At 30.8% G+C, this 19,679-nt stretch overlaps 12 protein-coding genes across 12 annotated transcripts; 7 read left to right on the forward strand and 5 right to left on the reverse strand.

The window, feature by feature from the left end:
• Positions 1–133: 133 nt before the first annotated feature.
• On the forward strand, positions 134–3,097 carry cgd4_2730 (predicted coiled-coil protein; the record flags this gene model as incomplete). Its single annotated transcript, XM_625858.1, has 1 exon — positions 134–3,097. The coding sequence occupies one exon, from the start codon at positions 134–136 to the stop codon at positions 3,095–3,097; it is 2,964 nt and encodes a 987-aa protein (XP_625858.1).
• A 19-nt stretch (positions 3,098–3,116) lies between these two features.
• On the reverse strand, positions 3,117–3,983 carry cgd4_2740 (IMP4 U3 small nucleolar ribonucleoprotein; the record flags this gene model as incomplete). Its single annotated transcript, XM_625859.1, has 1 exon — positions 3,117–3,983. The coding sequence occupies one exon, from the start codon at positions 3,981–3,983 to the stop codon at positions 3,117–3,119; it is 867 nt and encodes a 288-aa protein (XP_625859.1).
• A 124-nt stretch (positions 3,984–4,107) lies between these two features.
• On the forward strand, positions 4,108–5,397 carry cgd4_2750 (PWP1 family protein with WD40 repeats; the record flags this gene model as incomplete). Its single annotated transcript, XM_625860.1, has 1 exon — positions 4,108–5,397. One exon carries the CDS (start codon positions 4,108–4,110, stop codon positions 5,395–5,397), a length of 1,290 nt encoding a protein of 429 aa, XP_625860.1.
• Positions 5,398–5,565: 168 nt separating this feature from the next.
• cgd4_2760 (hypothetical protein) lies at positions 5,566–5,901 on the forward strand (the record flags this gene model as incomplete). The annotated part of the gene is made up of 1 exon (XM_625861.1): positions 5,566–5,901. The coding sequence occupies one exon, from the start codon at positions 5,566–5,568 to the stop codon at positions 5,899–5,901; it is 336 nt and encodes a 111-aa protein (XP_625861.1).
• A 209-nt stretch (positions 5,902–6,110) lies between these two features.
• Positions 6,111–7,784, forward strand: cgd4_2770 (11 transmembrane domain protein, possible aa transporter; the record flags this gene model as incomplete). The annotated part of the gene is made up of 1 exon (XM_625862.1): positions 6,111–7,784. The coding sequence occupies one exon, from the start codon at positions 6,111–6,113 to the stop codon at positions 7,782–7,784; it is 1,674 nt and encodes a 557-aa protein (XP_625862.1).
• Positions 7,785–7,790: 6 nt separating this feature from the next.
• cgd4_2780 (DNAj domain protein having a signal peptide) lies at positions 7,791–8,876 on the reverse strand (the record flags this gene model as incomplete). The annotated part of the gene is made up of 1 exon (XM_625863.1): positions 7,791–8,876. A coding segment is annotated over one exon (1,086 nt), but the record flags the coding sequence as incomplete, so codon positions are not given.
• Positions 8,877–9,129: 253 nt separating this feature from the next.
• Positions 9,130–10,416, forward strand: cgd4_2790 (putative ethanolaminephosphotransferase (ETHPT) 9 transmembrane domain protein involved in lipid metabolism; the record flags this gene model as incomplete). The annotated part of the gene is made up of 1 exon (XM_625864.1): positions 9,130–10,416. One exon carries the CDS (start codon positions 9,130–9,132, stop codon positions 10,414–10,416), a length of 1,287 nt encoding a protein of 428 aa, XP_625864.1.
• A 249-nt stretch (positions 10,417–10,665) lies between these two features.
• On the reverse strand, positions 10,666–11,802 carry cgd4_2800 (hypothetical protein having a signal peptide; the record flags this gene model as incomplete). Its single annotated transcript, XM_625865.1, has 1 exon — positions 10,666–11,802. The coding sequence occupies one exon, from the start codon at positions 11,800–11,802 to the stop codon at positions 10,666–10,668; it is 1,137 nt and encodes a 378-aa protein (XP_625865.1).
• Positions 11,803–13,057: 1,255 nt separating this feature from the next.
• Positions 13,058–16,309, reverse strand: cgd4_2810 (hypothetical protein, signal peptide; the record flags this gene model as incomplete). The annotated part of the gene is made up of 1 exon (XM_625866.1): positions 13,058–16,309. One exon carries the CDS (start codon positions 16,307–16,309, stop codon positions 13,058–13,060), a length of 3,252 nt encoding a protein of 1,083 aa, XP_625866.1.
• A 343-nt stretch (positions 16,310–16,652) lies between these two features.
• Positions 16,653–17,645, forward strand: cgd4_2820 (hypothetical protein; the record flags this gene model as incomplete). The annotated part of the gene is made up of 1 exon (XM_625867.1): positions 16,653–17,645. The coding sequence occupies one exon, from the start codon at positions 16,653–16,655 to the stop codon at positions 17,643–17,645; it is 993 nt and encodes a 330-aa protein (XP_625867.1).
• A 373-nt stretch (positions 17,646–18,018) lies between these two features.
• On the reverse strand, positions 18,019–18,669 carry cgd4_2830 (Mra1/NEP1 like protein, involved in pre-rRNA processing, adjacent genes putative paralogs; the record flags this gene model as incomplete). The annotated part of the gene is made up of 1 exon (XM_625868.1): positions 18,019–18,669. A coding segment is annotated over one exon (651 nt), but the record flags the coding sequence as incomplete, so codon positions are not given.
• A 301-nt stretch (positions 18,670–18,970) lies between these two features.
• Positions 18,971–19,642, forward strand: cgd4_2840 (Mra1/NEP1 like protein, involved in pre-rRNA processing, adjacent genes putative paralogs; the record flags this gene model as incomplete). The annotated part of the gene is made up of 1 exon (XM_625869.1): positions 18,971–19,642. A coding segment is annotated over one exon (672 nt), but the record flags the coding sequence as incomplete, so codon positions are not given.
• Between the last annotated feature and the right edge of the window lie 37 nt (positions 19,643–19,679).

Consider the following 19,679-nt stretch of genomic DNA (forward strand, 5'->3'; position numbering starts at 1 on the left):
AGGGAGTACGAAATTATTCGAGTTAAAGTTTAGTGGCGGGAACTAATTACCGCTTCTATCGCGCCGAATTTTGTGGGGGCTTGACTCCACGTGCATGTATTAAAAAATTATTGCATATAAGTAATATTAACACATGTACAAATCTGCGCATGAAGAATTTTTTGATTTTATATTAAAATCGCATGTAAGCGATCCAAAGCTAAATCTGAGCCATGAAACTAAATCCAATGAGTCACTTGAAAAAAAAAAGTTGTCTGGAACACCTACTCGAAACATAAAATCAGAATTGGATGAGAATGTACATACGTCTAACAAATCAAGAAAAAAAAATCGAAAATTAAATATTGAAGATAATTCGATGCTTTTGACTGAACATCCAAAAACGACTAATGAGCTACTTAAGGAGTTAGCTCAGACAGTTAAGGAAGGACAGTCTTTACAAAAAGATGTAGAAGTATTGAAAAAAGTTGTGTTTAATCAAAATTCAAGATCTAACCAATTCTGTTTTGTCCCAAATGGCCTTGAAATTGTGGGATTTAATTCAACTGAACTTGATCAGCCAAAGGACAACTTAATTTCGAATAGCTATTTGGAAGAAAAAAATTTAGGCTTTTCTGGACAACTGGAATATTATGTCAACAATATTGAGTCTATTGATTACGGTCAAAAAAGTGGAATTCAACCTATATCCGTACCAATTCTACGTATGAATACTATTGATACCCGAAAAAATGTGCTCAATACTCATTCAGTTGCACAACATTTTAAATTTAATTTAATGAGGATTTTGAAAAGAATCAAACAGACAGAAGAAGTTCAAGTATATATTAGAAGTTTATATCAACAACTTAAATCAGAAATGATTTGCCATATTGAAGAAGAGAAGGCTATTGTAGCTAAATTGATAGATGAACTAAAATCAATACACAATGTAAATTTTAAGTACAAAAGTAGTTTAAGGGAGAAAGACACACTAATAGTTAAACTAAATGGTTCAATTGACACATTAAATGTTGAAAATAAAGATTTGAGTGAAAAATATGATACTATTTTTAAAGAAAAGAGATTATTCGAAAAAGAAATGAGTACTCGTTTACATAATTTAGAAAAAGAGAACAATGATCTTAAGTCCTTCGTAGAAAAAATCAAGGATGAACACGAACAAACAAAATCTGAACTAAAGAAAGCAAAAGAACAGTCGAGTGAATTTGACAAGTTTATGTCTCAGCTTAAGAGTATGGGGATAATTGAGAAGATTGACGGTTCAAAGTACCTAGTTAACAATGAAAACAGGACACTAAACGATGAATTGAAATTTTTAAAAGATCTGCTAAAGGATAAAAGAGATAGAGAAGAGTTGCTACATAAGAATATTTCACAGTTATCTGATGAGAACAGTAAATTAAATACAAATTATAAAGAAAATAAAACATGTTTAGATAAAAAAATTCGAGAAAATTGTATTTTACAGTCAATACTAGAAAACTATAAAGAAAGAATTGGAGAGCTTGAAGAAAAAAATTGTTCATTGCAATCTGAAATAAATAACTGGAAAATTAAGATTGAACTTGGGATTGAAGAAGAAAAAAAGACAAAGATTAAAATTTTAGAATTAGAATCGGAATTGCAGTCTTGTAAGCATGAATTGAATGCAAAGTCATTGGAATTTAATAATTCTTTAAGTAGACTCGGACAAGCATATGTCGAACTGAATGAAACAAAGCAATCACTTAAAGATTCTAAATATGAATTGGAAAATTTTAGAGAAAAAATAAAGTCGATGAATAGAGAAAATAAGGAATTAAATGACGCACTCTCAAGCCAATTTCATTTAAATAGAAAGAAAGAAATCGAAATAGAATCATTAAAAAAGGATTATGAAAAAATTACAAATAATTTAGAAAATGAAAAGTTATCTAATAATAATTTAAGGAACAAGATAACAGAACTTGAAATAAATTGTTCGAAAATAGAAAATGAAAGATTTGAGATTCATAAAGAACTTAATAATAGATGCATTATTGAAATTGAAAAAAAAGAATCTTTGGAAAAGGTATCAAAGGAATACAGCGAGTTGAAGAAGGAATTAGTGCAGAAAGATGTGCAAATAAACAAACTCAAGGATGAGTTAAAAGAGACAGTTAGCCGCTTTGAAAGTGAATCTTTAAATAAAATTAATTTATTAGAAAACCAGCTAAATGAAAAATATAAACGTGATATTCATGCAATTGAAGAATCAAAAAGAAATATTTGTATTGAAAATGAAAACTTGCTTGAAGAAATGATCCACCAAAAAAAGATGATACAAGAACTAATTTATGAGAAAATATCGTTAAACAGTGAAGTTAATTCATTAAAAGAAGCTGCAGAGGTTAATAAAAAGCAATTTGAAAACTCAATCCAAATTCTCTCAAAGGAGCTGTCAGCGCTACAAGAATTGGGAAGCAGTAAAATTATTGATTATCATGAAGAGAGCAATGTTAGAAGTTTTATTAAACATATTTTAAAACAGAATTCGGAAGTTGACTTACGAGATGCTGAAAATTGCATTAATCAAGTTGAGTTACACCAAATACAAAGTACAACTGCTCCACCAAGTAATTATAGCGTATTAAAAACAGAGAATGATTATTTTAGTCTTGATCAAAATATATTTAATGACAAATTCTTAAATACTCCTATAATGGAATGCAGTGATTTTTTCCAAGTTGAAGCGTCCTTATCTGCTCAATGCGAAATGGCGTATATTGACATAATTTCACAAACTGAAAGATTTAAAGACCTTTCGAATAAACTCAAAAGCCTTGAGGAGATTTTGATTAGAAATGGTGAAAAGAGTATATCAGAAATAGTACTAACTCTTTTTTGTGACCTTGAAAATATGGGTATTTCGTCTAAAGAACTACTTAAGATAGTGAATTCAGAAAACAAGTCCAAGATTGAAATAGACAATGAGCTTTCAAATAAAATAACAGAAATAAGCCGAGCCTGGGTTCTTGAAGCAGAAGCTTCTAAACAAATACTTGACAATGCTCATAAAATAAGAAATGCCGCAGCAAAAGAAAGAATGATGTGGATAGAAAAAAAATTTAAATAGCGTTTATAGCAAATATAAGTCACAAAGAAGTTTTTTTTTTATTAAAAAATGGTCTGTGTACCCATTCTATTGATAAGTTTTTCATCTCTAAAGTCCCAAGTTCTATTTTATATAACTTAAGAATAAATCTGGGACCAATCTCGTTCAGTTGAATCTCTTCTGATTTGTCAGTAATATCTTTATCCCAACTAAAATGACGGAAAATAATATTATCATTGATATTTACAAATGAAATTACTCTTTGAGATGCGTTTTTTAGTTTCGGAAATAAATGTTTTAAAATATTAGACACTCTTAACCCAAGAGTAGAATTAAAATTTTGAAAAATCAAGTGGGGAATACTTTGAGACATGGTTGATGGTTTGATTGGGAGATCATGCCTTAACACTACATCGCTTATGGCAAAATATGCAGTTGGCCCATAAGGAAAATGTGAGATAATTAAGCCATCAGGCTCTCCTCTATGTTCATGTACAACTACTAAGTCTGTAGCTCCGTTTGATCGGCACAAGTCCCCGAAATCATTTAAAACATAGCCACCTCTGTTTATTCTAAAACTATTAGGTATTACCAAATTTAGTTCCTTAACAAATTGTAACAGCCTACTACTCGGGCTTCTAGATGTCGTAATTAGTATTTTTGGTTCATATAACCCAGATAAAGAATATTCATCATCAACAATAGATTTAGGATCGATTGATGTATCAAAAAGGTCAATATTTGCAACAATCTTATCGGAAACATTCTTATATTCTGTTGGAATTTGCCTTCCTTCATCCAGAGCCTCCTTAAAACGAACACTCCTTTCGAATATGTTCTTTTCAACTCTTTCCAAACCTTTCCTAGAAATGTATTCTTTTCTTTGTCGTGCGTTTCTTCTTAACATCGATATATTTGCAGTTATTTTTTAAAATTTTTTTTTTGCAATCTAGCATGTTAACGCCGCAAATTGGAGACAAAGCGGGAGATTGAAAAAGTATTTTTGACATTTTCTTCAATTTCTTTATTTAATGGATTGTAATGCAGTAAGCTCACTTTCGTGGGTTCCAAGAGGATACGCGAAGGAAGTCCCTATTAAAAATGCTCATTATGCTATGAATGACGAAGATGTTGAACAATATTTTGTCAGCCACAATATCGAGCATGAAATAAATAATCAAACAAAGACTATTATTGACACAAACTTGAATACATCTGGTAGAGATGACAAAAATAGTAAGGATTTTTCTTTTTATGGTGAAAACTTTTTTCATACAGTTGAGAGAGGCTTATCTAAATTTGGCAAAGACCCAAATATGAAACAGGATCAATTTATTGATTCTGATGACGAAGCATTACAAATAAAAGCAGGTGATTCACTGTTGGCAACAACTACAATTGAAGATGATGTTGCTACCTTGCAGGTATATTTATATTCAATTGAAGATGGAAGTTTTTACGTGCATCATGATGTCATTATTGGAGATTATCCCCTTTGTTCAGAGTGGATTTCTCTAGGGTCTCACAATAAAAACAATATTGTTGCAGTTGGATCATTTAATGGCGAGGTAAATCTTTGGAACTTAGATTTCATCGATTCAATTGATCCTATATTGACATTACACAGTGATTTAGGACATTCTGATGCAGTAATGAGTTTGGCAGCACACAATGGAAATTCAAAGTTATTAGCATCAGGCTCTGCTGATGAAACAATTAAGCTTTGGGATTTAAATGAAGGCTCCTGCATTATCACTTATTCCAATTCTACAAACAAAGTTCAATGTCTAGAGTGGCATCATTCTGAAAACAACATATTAATCGCTGCTGATTATAACAGGTCTCTACAATTTATAGATATTAGAACAGTTGGCCGTCAAGCTTTACTAAATTACAACAAAGAGCACGGTGATCCAGAATCTATTGTATTACCCAGTGCGGGCATTTATGATAACGGAAATACTGTCATAATTTCTACAGAAAATGGGCTAATTTCAGGGTATGATATCAGAATGCTTTCTGAAAACTGTGCTAAAAGTAAATTTTCAGTTGTAGCAAACCACAATTCAAAGCCGATCACATCTATTTGTTGTACATCTATTTCCAATATGTTGGTTAGCTGTGATTTAGATGGTATTTCTAAGGTATGGGATTTGTCTCATATGAAGGAATGCGTCATTGAAAAGCCTCTCAAAGGAGGAAAGCTATTTACTTGCAAAAGCTGTCCGGATGAGAAGGCGATAGTAGCTTTTGGAGGTGAGTCAACAATCCTTTGGAATATTTCTCAAGAAGATGTTGTATCAAAGAAATTTGATTTATGAATTTGTATAGTTAACTTTATCTATATTAGTCTAAATTGCATTGTATAAGATTGATATTTAACAATATCGATGGTTTGTATTATGTGTTATATTTATTGTGTTTTAGCGATACACATATATAAGAAATATAGTAGAATATAGCTGTAATTCCAGCAGATAGCCCATTTAATGATTTTTTTCTCGCAATGTGCAGTCTTTCTTTCAACCATGTGGGGGAATCGTGGCATTTTCAGAATTACCTGCGCCAGAATTATTCAATTTAAATACTTTTTTGAAATTAACACTAAAATCTTTATTATTAAAATGAGGGTATTAAGTGGAAATGCAATTAACCAAGAAGTATTGGAAACACTAGCTGATATATCAAGCTTATTGAATACAGGATTAGATAAGGAAACCATATTAATTTTAATTAAACTATTAGAATTGGGCGTACAACCAGAAACATTATCAGAATTAGTGATTGAAATTCGCAGAGAAATAGAAAGCTACCAAATTTATTAGGGCAATGCGCATTAAAGTTATAAGTAAGTCAAGATTCTAGTTTAGGCCGAATTTATCCACAATTAATGATTAATTTTTCTCTTAGCACTCTAGTTGATATTGAATGAATTCAGGCGGCAATACAACTCATTCGCATAGTTAAGTGTCTAGTAGCGCTCCTTGCAATACCGACAAATCAATAGACAAAGAGCTTGTGCTTAAAATATTCGATGGAACAAAAAAGGTCATCAAATAGATCTATTTTTGGGAATGAGTACTTAAAAAAAGGTTCTTTAACTCAAAATGTGGTTGTTCTATGGGCATCTATTTCACCTTCAGCAGTTTTACTGCTTCCTTCGTGTATGAAAGAGACCGGAATTATTCTTGGACTTTTAATTATGTTCTTTTCATGTTTTGTGCTCTTTATGACTCAGTTTGTATTAATGAAATCAGCTGCTCTACTTTCAGCAGATAACTATGGAAACACTCTTTTGAAGGCTATATTATTTAAGAGCTCAGCTGATACAATAGAACAGGTAAATAACAATAAAGAAAGCGATAAACCGACAGTAAATGCAAAAATTATTGCATTTTTTGTTAATCTACCCATATTTTTTGCTATGGCTATTACATTACCATGTTTTCTAATCATTTGGTGTTCATGTATTGAACAACTCATCCCTCCATTTTCAACCAAATTTACTACATCAGGTATTTCGTATAATCAAGTATTTCTAATGACACTTTGTGCAGCTGCTATGTTCCCATTCTCTCTCAGAAAAGAGCTTCAAACAACTAGACATATTAGCTGGTTATCATTGATCGCAGGTTTTCTATTTGCAATAACAGTCATTCAATATTACTTTTACTTTGGAGCATCCTTGGATCGCGGAAAGGTTGTTTGGTGGAATGCAGACATTAAATTGTTGCCTTGTATAAAGATGCTAACTGTTTCTTGTTTTACGTTTTCTAATCATGAAAACTCACCCGCTTCTGCATATGAGCTTTTAAACCCCACAACAAGCAGGATACTTGCTCTTTCTAGTACTGTTTCGATATCAAGTTTTATATTATTTTCAGTTATTACAGTATTCTCCTATCTAACATTTGGGGAACTGACATTACAGAGCGTAGCATCAAACTATGGCAATGAAGGTAAATTGCTCATTTTATCGAAAGTTTTTTTGAGTATATCTAACTTAGTAGCTTGTACTCTTTCGCTTCATGCTGCAATTTCATCATTATCAAATATTATAATAGCACTTAAAGGGAATTCACATGACATTTTTGACAATAAATTAACTGGTCAATCCACAACTGTAACTGAGCCTGTAGGGTACAACCAGTTTTCAACAAAAGGATCTTCGTGCTCATCTACAAATACCTATAGCCGTTCCTCTCTCTTAAGTACACTCGATAATATTGAAAGGCACGAATGCTTTCTAAGTCTTGATGAAAAAAACACGAACACAATTTCAGATACCTCAAATATATTTGATGCCTCCGTACTAGATTCTCTGGAAAATGGCAAAAATAAATCAAATAATACTTGCAAGGCCAGAATCCCCATGAATACTCATAAACAGAGAAATGACTCAGAGGCACAAACATCTGTGGATACGAAAGTAAGAGCAATTATTGTATTCTTATTCCTAGTTTTTTCGATCTTTTTGGCAACTAATTTACAGGATTTGTTGTTGCTTGTAGAAGTTGCAACTGGTTTATTTGAAACTATAATCTGCCTTGTTTTTCCAGCTGTAGTATATTTGAAGTTATTCAAATATATATTCATTTGCGACAAGTACTTATCTAGGCCTGTCTTTATACTTCTTACATTTATTTGCTCACTTGGTTGTTTTACGGCTTCCATTTCAGCAATATTTAGTGTCCGTAGAACTCATTAATTATATTTAGGTATCTAGAATTGCCTGTCTAATTAATTGCTTTTGTGCATCATTCAGTTCTGATGGCATTTTGAACTTTAATGTTACATATAAATCACCATATTCATTTGTGTTGCGAATTGGCATTCCCTTATTCTTGACCTTAAGTACATCTCCAAATGAAGTTATGCCATTCTTCTCAATATTTATATTTTTTCCATCAATATACTTCAATGGAAGATTAAACCCTAGCAAAGCATCAGCAAGGGTAATTTCCAAATTGGTATGAAGGTCATTCCCTACCCTTTTAAATTTGTTATTCTCAACCTCAAAAATTACAATGATAAAGTCACCAGGCTCCTGATTAAGTTTTTGCTCTCCTGAGCCCTCAAACCTGATTTTGTCGCCAGAATACATTCCTGGATCAATATATGCAGTTAATTTTGCAGTCTCTAATTCTGTTGGCCCATTGGGGCACTGCTTACAATTTTTATCCCATCCCTTTTTCCTTGCAACACATGTTGGGTCATTAACTTGATGTTGAACCATAAATCCAGGGCCCATCTGCTGAGTAAAGAGTTTTGTCCCTGCAGCTGCACAATCACTCCTATTCTTTAAACAATCATTTGCATTTATGCACAAAACAGGCCTAATAAATGAAATAGTGATCATTTCTCCAAAATAAAGCTGCTCAAGAGTCATAAATATTTTGAATGTAGAGTCTGGAACCCTATACCTTTCACCATCTCCTCTCCCTGGCCCCATTCCAAATAGATTTCCGAATCCCATTGAGAAAAGATCAAATGGATCATTGGATTGAAAGCCTTCGAGATGTTGTTTTAGTCCATCTTCACCAAATTTATCATATATGCCTCTTTTCTCAGGATCAGCTAAAACCTCATAAGCCGTTGCAATCTCCTTAAATTTCTCTGATGCATCCGGAGACGGATTTCTGTCTGGGTGATATTTCAAGCTTTTTTGTCTATATGCTTTCTTAATTTCTGTATCACTGGCACTTTTTTTTATCCCTAAAATATCATAGTAAGACTTTCCAAAGGTACCATCAAAGAGTTTAAATAGAAATAGTAAAAATATTAATAAACCTCTCATTTCCTATCCTATAAGCTGAACTGATTTCTTATTATAATTATGCGCCTATTGTTCCATCTTCCCCCACCAATTTCCCCTCATTTACAGCATAATGAAAATTGAGTATTTTTGTATAGCAATTAAATATTCCCATTCCAATATGATGTTCTTTTTTTATATGGCATAGAAGAATAATTTGCTAAACTACAAATATATAAATCATTGAAAACTCCTGGAAAATAATTGAAAGTTTGAACTGTTGAAGCTAAATTTCATAATGGCTAGTAGTTCAAAAGAGAAAATAACTCATGTGGGCGTATTCGGAAGTTTTATTAGTGAAGTAGGGCTGAAAAACATAAAAGAATACAGCTATAAGAGTGGGGGGGTTACATTTTTAGATTATGCAATGAATCCTTTTTGGGAGTTCTTTGCACACCAAATCCCAGAATGTATCTCTCCTAACTTGTTGACTATATTCGGGTTTTTATGTTCTCTTATTGCAATGTTATTAACAATGATGACTTGTCCAATGCTAGATAACGCAATTCCTTTAAACCTCTCATTATTCATATCCCTTCTTTTATTTCTTTATCAGACTTTTGATGCAGCTGATGGAAAACATGCAAGAAGACTGAAAATTAGCTCACCCTTAGGGCAACTGCTTGATCATGGACTTGATTCATACACAACTATTTTTTTTTCAACAATATTTTGTGCATGTTGCAAGATGGGATGGAGTTATAAATTCTTTATTTTTTTGTCTATAGTTCAGTTTAAAATGTTCTCATTTATTTGGTTGGAGTGTCACTGTAAGATTTTTCGGTGTTCGTCCTCAGATTATTTAGGAGTAACAGAAAGCCAGTTGATTGTGATGTTTTTTACAGTTTATTCTTCAACAAATGGTTTTAATATTTTATTTAAGAATTTATTGTTCAATATTTCAACAATTGATTTAATAATATTATCTATTATTGCTACAGGCTTCATTACACTAATAAATGATATCCTGTCAGGCCTGGATGAGTGTAGAAGCACAACTTCAAAAAAAGTCGCATCTTTGGAAATTTGTGGTGTATTGTGCCATTTAACGTTCCAATTTCTATTCTTAAGTTCGGGCACATACAAAAAATTCCCGATTATGACTATGTTCATTTTGACTACAAGCAGTTCAATTGTTGCACTCAGAATGAACGTATCATCATTTACTCTCGAAGAATTACCTTATGTACATTGGCCAGCACTCCCTTTTTATACTTCTTCGGTATTTCTTTTATTTGGGAGAAATATATTCGGCAAGTTTTTTGACTCACAAATAATATTACTAATTGTAGCATTATGGAATGTAATATATACAATAGATTATGTATCCATTATTATCAATTCAATTTGTCATCATTTAAGCATTTCTCTAATCTCTACAAAAATCTCAAATGGCGATAGTGCGGAAAAAAATACTTCTGATAAAGCTACAGCTAATAATTTCTCAAATAATCGAGCAGAGGATATAAGTTCAAAACTTAAACTATCTATATCGCGTTCATTTAAGAAGAATCATCGTAATTAAATAAAAATTAACTCAGAATTCGCTATCATTTCCGACTCTCGCCTTAACTAAATCCAAACTTTCTAACGATATACTATTAGACTGATAATAAAACACTTAAGTGATTATTATAACCCTTGTGTTTTTGTCTAATATTATTTTCTTTATATTTAAAGGGTTTTATTAATAAAGGTTTTCTGGTCAAGCTTACGAAATAATTTTATTTTGAAGTTTGGCATTAAACCACAGATGAAGTTAAAAGTAGATAAATTACTTGTCAATTTTTTCAGAGTCGTCTATTGAACTGGAACTTGACTCTGGTAGTCTGTAGGTTTCGTCATGAAGCCTTTTCGCTATATCAAACTCGCTAATATCTTGTATATTTGAATTTAAAATACCTTCATGTCCACTTGGATGTTTATCTTGGTCTTCTGAACCTATAGGCTTTGAAAGTTGTTCCGATAATTGATTCATCATTTCAATGAGTGGTATCATGAGAAGTAAGCTCTTCTGTCTCGGTAGAAGGATATCTATCATATTGAACTCATCATCCAACTTCGTAAAATTCCACATTTGACCAAAATGAGGGTGCCCACGTTTACCAAATTCTACCAAAGTAGCATTAAAGTCTAAAAGATCCCCGGGTTTAATTTTAGAAATTTGGGGTAATAAATCCTCATTGAACGTAAGTCCAAGATCTGGTATTGGATTGCCAGAATTAGTTACAATCTGCGGTGGGTTCATACCTATATAAATAAAATGCTTTTTCCAAAACCCTTCTTGAACCTTTATTACTCTTCCTGTCCAAGAGACAGTCTTATACTTGTAGCTATCCTCGAATTCTCTAACTGCACGAATAGGATTTCCCAAATACGATTTAACACCGCATGATTCGATGAACATCATCCATGAATTTTCTATAGGAGGCCCATGCTCAATATCAGGCAAACCATATATTTTTAACAATGTTCGAAGCGTGGTAAAAACAATTATTGTGAAAAATATCAAAAATATAGTAATTACATACCTTCTTGTTAAGACAACTGCACAACTCCCACACTTCAGCGTCATTATCTCAGATTTAATTGAAGGACATTTAATACGTCTGTTCCTGGATATTTTATTTAAGCATCTCGGACAGGTATGAACCGAATCTTGAATTAAAGTCCAGATTAAAGGCAAAATTGGACAACTAATCCAGCCAATTATTAGAAATAAGGCAACCGAGGTGATGTAAGTGAACCATGAGCTTTCTAATTCCACTTGTGTAACGATATCTTCCTTACAAAATGGGCAGATGCACTCAACCGGGATGTCCTCGAACTTAATGTTAGAATTCTCCTCAATCTCTTCACCATGTTTTACAGGTTCAACCTCAAAATGTATAAGTTTACCTTGAGCCACCATTAATTTACATAAGTTTCCAAAAATTGTCTATGGCGCAATAAATTACAATAAATGGCGAATTAGATAATGCTCCAAGGATCAGTTCGGGTAAAATAAATCAAATTAACTGCAAGCCATTGGATAGCAATTAGTTTCACTCTTAGTATTAATAAAATATCTTTTCATTGGGCGTTATTATTTATCAAATGTTTTAACAATAGGGTGAAATTAATTCAATTAATGAAAATTTTTAGAAACAAAAATTATTATCTTGCAAAAATAGCAAAAAATGTTTAAATTTTCTCTTTTTTGAACATTAGATTTGAAAATTCCGAAAAGTGTGATAAATAGCTTTATTTTCATCTTTAAAATGAATAACAAAGAAATTATATTCGCAAAAGTCAAAAATTCCTTAAGCCTAACCTCGATAAATTTAAGAATTAATCAATTAAGAAATTTAAGTAATTGTGAAGCTTCATGTGTACTGATAAACTAATTACACAAAAAGTAAGGCAAGGCAAATCAATTACCGACGTATCAAAGCGAACGGCTTCCTATTTAACATTAAATCTTCAAATTATTTTGTGCCTGACAAAGCTATATCAGATAAATAAACTACCATTATAGTAAAAATGTAGGTTTAAAACCAGAAATCAGTATCCCTAGGTTCACTAATAGGCAATCTAAAATAAACGGAACGAAATATTTTCACAAATAAATATTGCCAATATACAGTGAAATTCGCTAATGAACAAAAAAAATGTAAAGCAAAAGTAACATCCAATTATCGAACTCTTAAAATAATGGTAGCAATTTTTCAAGTGAGTTCCATGTTTTTAAACTATAAAAAATAATAGGAATGCTCAAGAATGTAAAAGGGAGCTCTCCATTCTTAAACAAACTTGAGCATATTCTGTACACAAAAAGTAGAGATACGCCATTTTATTCGTTTTTCCTTACATTTTGTATTTTGTGTTGCTGCTCACCCATTCTTTAGTTTTTCGGTTCGAAAGTTTTATCTTAGTTATTTAATTAATAATCGCTCAGTCATGTATGTAAGGATATAGTCGAAGAATTTTTAACTCCACTTTTTCTCAAAGTCTCTAAACTTAGTCGACAATTTATCCTAGGAGGAGTTTAATATTCGAATGAAAAATAATAACTTACCTGGTTCGAAGTAATTTGTTTAATTATTAAGTTAGCTGAGTTTCTTATTTCCAAATTTTGTATGAATAAAGGCTTTAAAAAAAATGAATAGAGTTCGTACGGATAAAAATTAACTTACCAAAATTAAATATAACTGTCCAAGAATTGAAGCTTGGACTATATTCAATTGTCTCATAAATTCATTCCATTCTTCTTTGACCTCTGTTGGAAAATGTTTTTCAAGGTTCCCAACCATTATTGTATTTTTTAATGTTGAATAAATGCAATGCGTGTATAAATAGAATAGTTTTCTTATTCTTTCTTGAGATTCTATCTTGATGAAGCGTAGCTTTTCAACGTTTAAGTTGAAGGAAATATCGATATTTATTACATATGGCTCCAATGAAAACAGTATTTTGCTAAACTTTGTAACTTCTTTTGTAATAATGTGTTTTTCTCTGTTTTTTATTCTTTCACTTTTAGAGAATATTCCTTTTATTGCGCTTGCAATATTTTTAAAGAACGCTCTTGGCCCCTTTGAGTTTATGATGAATGGAAATTCTTTAACTGTACTCTCAAAACTACTAATACTACCTAATAAAAAGTCGTATAAGCATTCAGAGTTTTCCATATCATTTATATAAGGTACTAAGGAGTTTCTTGCAATACCACTAAAAATTAACATATTTTCTAATAAGCTCTTTAAAGTGTAAAGCTTTGAAGACAAATTTTTAAATACAACTTTATTTCCATTTAAGTTGTGGATGGTCCAAATTTCATCAAACAGTGAGCTAATCTCGTAATATATTTTTCTCTCAGCATTATCAATATTGACGAACTGTTTCTGTAATAAACTAAAAAGCTCGTCAATTTGTATTATTTCAATCACCTTATTGAACAACTTACATCCAATAAATTCAGTTTCCTTCAAAGATAAGATGTTGTTCTTTAAATTGCATCTATCATCCTTCCCAAAATCAAAGCGGTAATTTTCGTCTATTAGTTCTTTTGTAATAGCAGTCTTTAGTGACGTTCTTCCAAGATTTTTCAGAGTCTTATACAGAAAAATAGTAAAAGTATTAATTACAATTAACTCATCTCTGTTATTGTAAATTCTAAGTGCAGTTGAAAATAAAATTTTGTTCTTAGTATGGTAATTTGAACCATCATTAATGGTATATCTTCTTTTAATAAATATATTTCTTGAAAACGAAATCAATTTATTCAATAGCGATATTTTTGAACGCAGCTTATTTACTGTCATTTTTAAATTACTACCAGCAATATCGAATAAATATGGGCCTAAAGAAACTGTAATAGGTATAATTGGGTAAGATGCATCATTTAACTCTCCAACTATTGACTTCTCCAAAAAAAAGTATCTATCATTGAAAATAAAACTTATAAGTTTTATTTTGAACTTTTCAAGATTTAAAATATAATAATCTGTTAGCTTTAATAATTCATTTAGTCTAGAATTTATTTCCTCCATCTTTATTCTAATTATCTTGACTATTCCCATTATTACTTGAAACTGTGATAAAAATTTAGTAAAAGAATTTTTAAAGTTAATTTTTTTATTCACTTTGGATGCACTAACTCTCTCTCTTATTCTTTCAAATAATGAATTTCTGGTAGAAATCAATATTTTTCTTAAAAAATTCTTTGTTAGTTCATATTTATACTGAAGCGAAACTTGCTTACTTATTTCCAAACCTAAATTATTTTTGCAGTAAATGTATTTTACAAAAATGCTTGTGAATGTGCTTTGATCAAAATACTCGTTAGTTATCACTTCTCTATGAAGTTTTTTACATTTTTCACTTAAAATATCAGTGTGTTTTTCTTTCAAACTTTGGATTGTTAAATTAATCAAATTTTTATCTCCATATGTTCCCAATATTATTGCTACTGACATTAACGAGTTACTTAGTTTTGTAATAGATCCTAACAAAATTTCATTTTGTGAAAAATTCATTGAATCTATAATAATGTTATAAACTCGAATAGTTTCTTCGATTATATTCATTTCAGCAGGATTTAATTCTAATGAATTTGTAATGGATTCCATAAACTTTAGTTCAATAGAGTTATTAATATCCGATTCTTTTTTAGAGTAACGATTAAAAAAAATATTATCGCTTAAATCCAATTCAGAATTGAGCTTTATTCTCTGTTGTAAATTAAGCCCAATTCTAAACTCTTCATAAAGTTTCAATTTAAAGGCCTTCCAAGAAATACTAGGTTTTGGAGGAGTGTAATGAGAACTGTTAGGGTGTTTTTCAATAACAAAATGATTCCATACTGACAATAAAAACTTATTTAATTGGTAAATGTGCGAATGAATTTCCTCCAACCACCTAACACCAAGTATTGACTCACGCGAAATTCCAACTTCTACATATTGACATTGAATTCGAGAATATAGAGTCAAAAAAATAGAGAAACAGAAAATACACGAGCCATTAATATCCCTTTCTCCAAAAAAATCCATACACTCATAATTCTCTTTCTCTTCAAGCCGATTCTCATTTAATTTATTTAGAAGTTTATTCGGATGTTTGATTATCGAGTAAAAATTGATATCAGAAAAAATGGAAGGCTCATCTTTAGAATCAGGGGATATAGATGCTAATGAGACAGCTAAAGAAACTGTTTCAAGTACATATCGTGAATAACCCCTTGCAAAGGAAGCCATCTGTAATGCTTCCCATTGTACATGCTTAATATCAGAACTATTTGAATAAAATTTTAACAGTTCGATATTATTACTTATTGATGTGCAAATTAAAGCAAACTCGTACGATATTTTTCGAATTTCAGGAACCAAATTTAAAATAGTGTTATCAATAACTTTCCAAGGAATAACAGAAATAGTTCTATTAATTTGATCTAAATCAGGAATTAGATTAGAAATTAAATGATTATTTGTTGATACATTAATATCTTCATTACTTGTTTCAAATATTATATCAGAATTACAATTTGTTGAGTGAATGGGAATTGAATGGATTGTCACACCATTTGTTGAAAATGGTGCAGAAATATTTGATTGTGCAGAGAATGAAGAAATAAACGACTCCATAAACAATACGTCATCATCAATTAAACTTTTGCTGAAATTTTTTGAGTTTGACAAATTTGCAGCTAAATCGTATGATTGGTCATTATAATTTTCGAGGAGATTAATATGCTCTCTTATACTTTTTATTGTATTGAGTTCTGCATTTGAAGTAATGCCAACTTCAAAGTATTTAACATCGGCATTATATAAATTCTTTTCAGATGGGTATTTTGTTTTTCTATTTCTTTTGCAATAACTAGCTGTTAGATTTAAATATATCACTAATATCGAAAGGATGAGCTCTTTTATTTTAAACATAATAAAATTCTATTAATTGAAATAGAGAATTAATGGCGCATTCGGCAAAGATTAAAATCTTGACAATTTTTTAGTGGAATATAATCTAACGAGGGAATTAAAAGTGAAAGCTTATATTTCATACAACTCTTCTACTTACGATATTATTGATAAAGCTTATTTTTTAACTTTTAAACTTTTAATTTTTTTTCCTTTTCTTCAAGTTTTTCCAGTGTGAAACTTGTGTGAATTAACGCTTATCGTACCATTGCTTTAAAAAAAATAATAAAATATTCGAATCTAGTTATATTGAACGTTAGGGACATGGTTTTTATTATCAACCCCCTATATTGGTATTATTACAATGAATTCAAATGTAGGTAGTGAAAGAAAAAATGTAGAATTGAATTTTGCAAATATTAATCTATCAAACAATAGCTCTTCTATCAAAGATTCGATTAATCTTCAAGATCAAAATAATCTAGACAATTTTTTTACGGAAAATATTACTATTTCAGATTCGGAAGATAACATTTCAATTGAATCAAATTTTTCAGAGAATCCTATTCATCAGCTTGATTCTACAGAAAAAACAAGAATTTATGTGCCACTTTCAATTGAAACTAAAGACGACAATGCATTCTTTTTAAATAGAAGTAAAAGCTTGAAAGATTCCAAAAATCAAACCAAAATTTTATCAAAGCAAAGTGCTGATTATATACAAAGTTCTGAGAAAAGACTTAAGAAAAATAGAAAATACAGAATAAAAAAAGATGCAATAAACACGGAATTTGAAGAAAAAGAAAAGAAACATAATAAAAAGTCATCATTTTGTTGTTGCCTACAGACTGAAGACAACAAAAAAAATACAAATTCCACCGAAGATCAGGCTCCCAAATTGAGTGATTTTATGGAGGCCAAATTACAAAATGCAAAAGTAGAAGAGCCTACCGAACAGAAGTCTCTAGAAGACAAACCTAAGAATACAAAAGATATTGGACACAAAATCAATAAAATTCAGTTAGAGAAGGAACTTGAAAAAAAGTCCCAGTTCATTGAAACTAAACTTAATATTGTTAATGAAAAAAGCCCAAAAAGCAAAAGCCTAGAAAATATTTACAAAATATTTGAATATAAAATGAATATTGAAATCCCGAAATTCAATGACTCAATGGATTTGGGGTTCTTGTCAAAAAGATTTGGAGAGAAAGAAACCAATCAAAATAAACCATCATCTGTAAAATTTCCAAATTTTTATGAAAAGACAATTACTGAAATTATATCCGATACTCTTAGCTGGTATGAAATGTATAAATTAAATAGAGTAAAAAGACTAGAGGGAATCTTAGATAGTTGAGATCGACTGTAAATTTGGTCCCTAAGTCATATTTATCTGGAAGTTTGTTATTTACAATCTAGTTATTTTAATGTACTTTTTTGCGATCCATTAATATCGTCCACTGCCGCAAAAAGACATTTCAAAAAATAACACTATGGAATCAATCGAGTTAAAACTAACGAATAAATAAACTGTCTTTTACAATGATTAAGAAATATATTAATATTGTAGCCAAAAATGGAGTGAATATTGGCAAAGAAATCATTTGGATTGGTATTACAACTACTATTACTCTGTGTGTCCCCGTTCTCTATTACTATGAAAAAGAGTGCCAAATGTATGAAATTCACGCGAAAATGCTGCAGGGATAAAATAGAATTTACTCTAAAAATTAATATATACCTAGTAATTCTTCCATCTCACTGCAAATTTTTGTGCAGCAAATGTACGAAGGCATACTAACATCAGATAACGATATATAATGAGTAAATTTCGAAGTAAATTGGCCACAGCTGTTATTAGTCGCTGAAGCTCCAATAACAAAATTAATGTTATCTGCTCCGTTGCGAATTTTAGTTGCAATCTCATTTCTACAAAACTCTTGAAGGCTTACCTTTTTTGCCATTCTGGAAAGTCCAACAACTACTTCGCTATTTGAAAGATATTCTTCTATAGAACTATTTAATAAAGAGATGAGAACTGTATTTTCTTCGTCTGGAAGCTTAAGCTCTCCATTTGGAGAGGATAAGAATTCAGAAAAAACTTTGCTGAATACCTTAAAAGATCTTGGAACACGGAATTTCGGGCTTACCCTAATCAATTTACCATCTAAATTTAAAATCAAAATATCTGAAAGACAGCCCGACTTGCATAATGGGCTGTCAAGTAGCATTAAAAGCGAGTTATGGATTATATCAGGACGAAATTCGTCGCTATCAATTAATTTCATGTCTCTCTCGAGTACTTTTTCTTCTGTTAGGAGCTCTTTTTTCCCATTATTTTTATTTACAAACAATGAACTATTTTTCCAGAAATTAAATAATTTTATAGAGTATGTCTAATAACTTACGCATCAATTAGAATAATATTTATCCTAATACTTGCCAACTTGGAACTCGTTGATAATTGTTTCCTAATTTTATTACGCTTAATAAGCGAATCCATTTAAATTGCGAAAAAAAAGAAAAATTATTTATCCGTTAAAAGCGCCCTCTACTTTGTTAGAAAATGAATTCAAATATAATTAATGTTCCAAAAGACCTTTCTGAATGGAAGGATAAAGAGAGGGTGTTTATTTTGCTTGATCGGGCGTAAGTTATTTCAATATAATTTGTAATTAATGATTTAACTTTGTTAGATTTTTGGAACTATATGAGAAGAAAGATAAATCTCTCGAGTTGTTAAACGGAATTGACCATCCGAAAAAAAAAATAGAGGAATACTGTTCATTGTATTCATCCAAGATATTTTCAAAGGAAGAAATGATTTTGAATATTAGGCCAGATATATTGCATCAGTGTCTGCTTTCACTACTGGATTCTCCACTGAATAAGAGCGGAAGATTATTGGTATATATTCGCACTATGAGTAATGTATTAATCGAAGTGAACCCACAGCTTTCTGTCCCAAGAAGCTTTAAAGAGTTTTCTTCATTAATGGTCAACTTACTAGTCAAGCGTAAAATTACTGCAGTTAATGGAAATACTTCTTTGATGAGAATAGTTAAGAATGATATCGACAAAATCCTGCCTGTGGGAGGAAAAAAATACGGGCTTTCACTTAATGGTACTCAGAAGAACATTAGGGCTCTGATTAATGAATTATATTCAAGTGAAGACTACAAAATACGCAATAGTTCAGTAACATTTGTGGTCGGTGCGGTCGCTTATGGCGATCCAATACAGAGTTGTGATTTTATAGAAGAAATAATTAGTATTAGTTCATACCCACTATCTGCAGCGCTCTGTTGTTCAAAAATTTGCAATGAATTCGAATATTTGTGGAAGATTTGCTAGCCGTAATTGATAACTTAAGGTTGATAAACAACTTCCA

This window comes from Cryptosporidium parvum, chromosome 4 (genome assembly GCF_000165345.1).
Source record: "Cryptosporidium parvum Iowa II chromosome 4, whole genome shotgun sequence".
Lineage (NCBI taxonomy): Eukaryota > Apicomplexa > Conoidasida > Eucoccidiorida > Cryptosporidiidae > Cryptosporidium > Cryptosporidium parvum.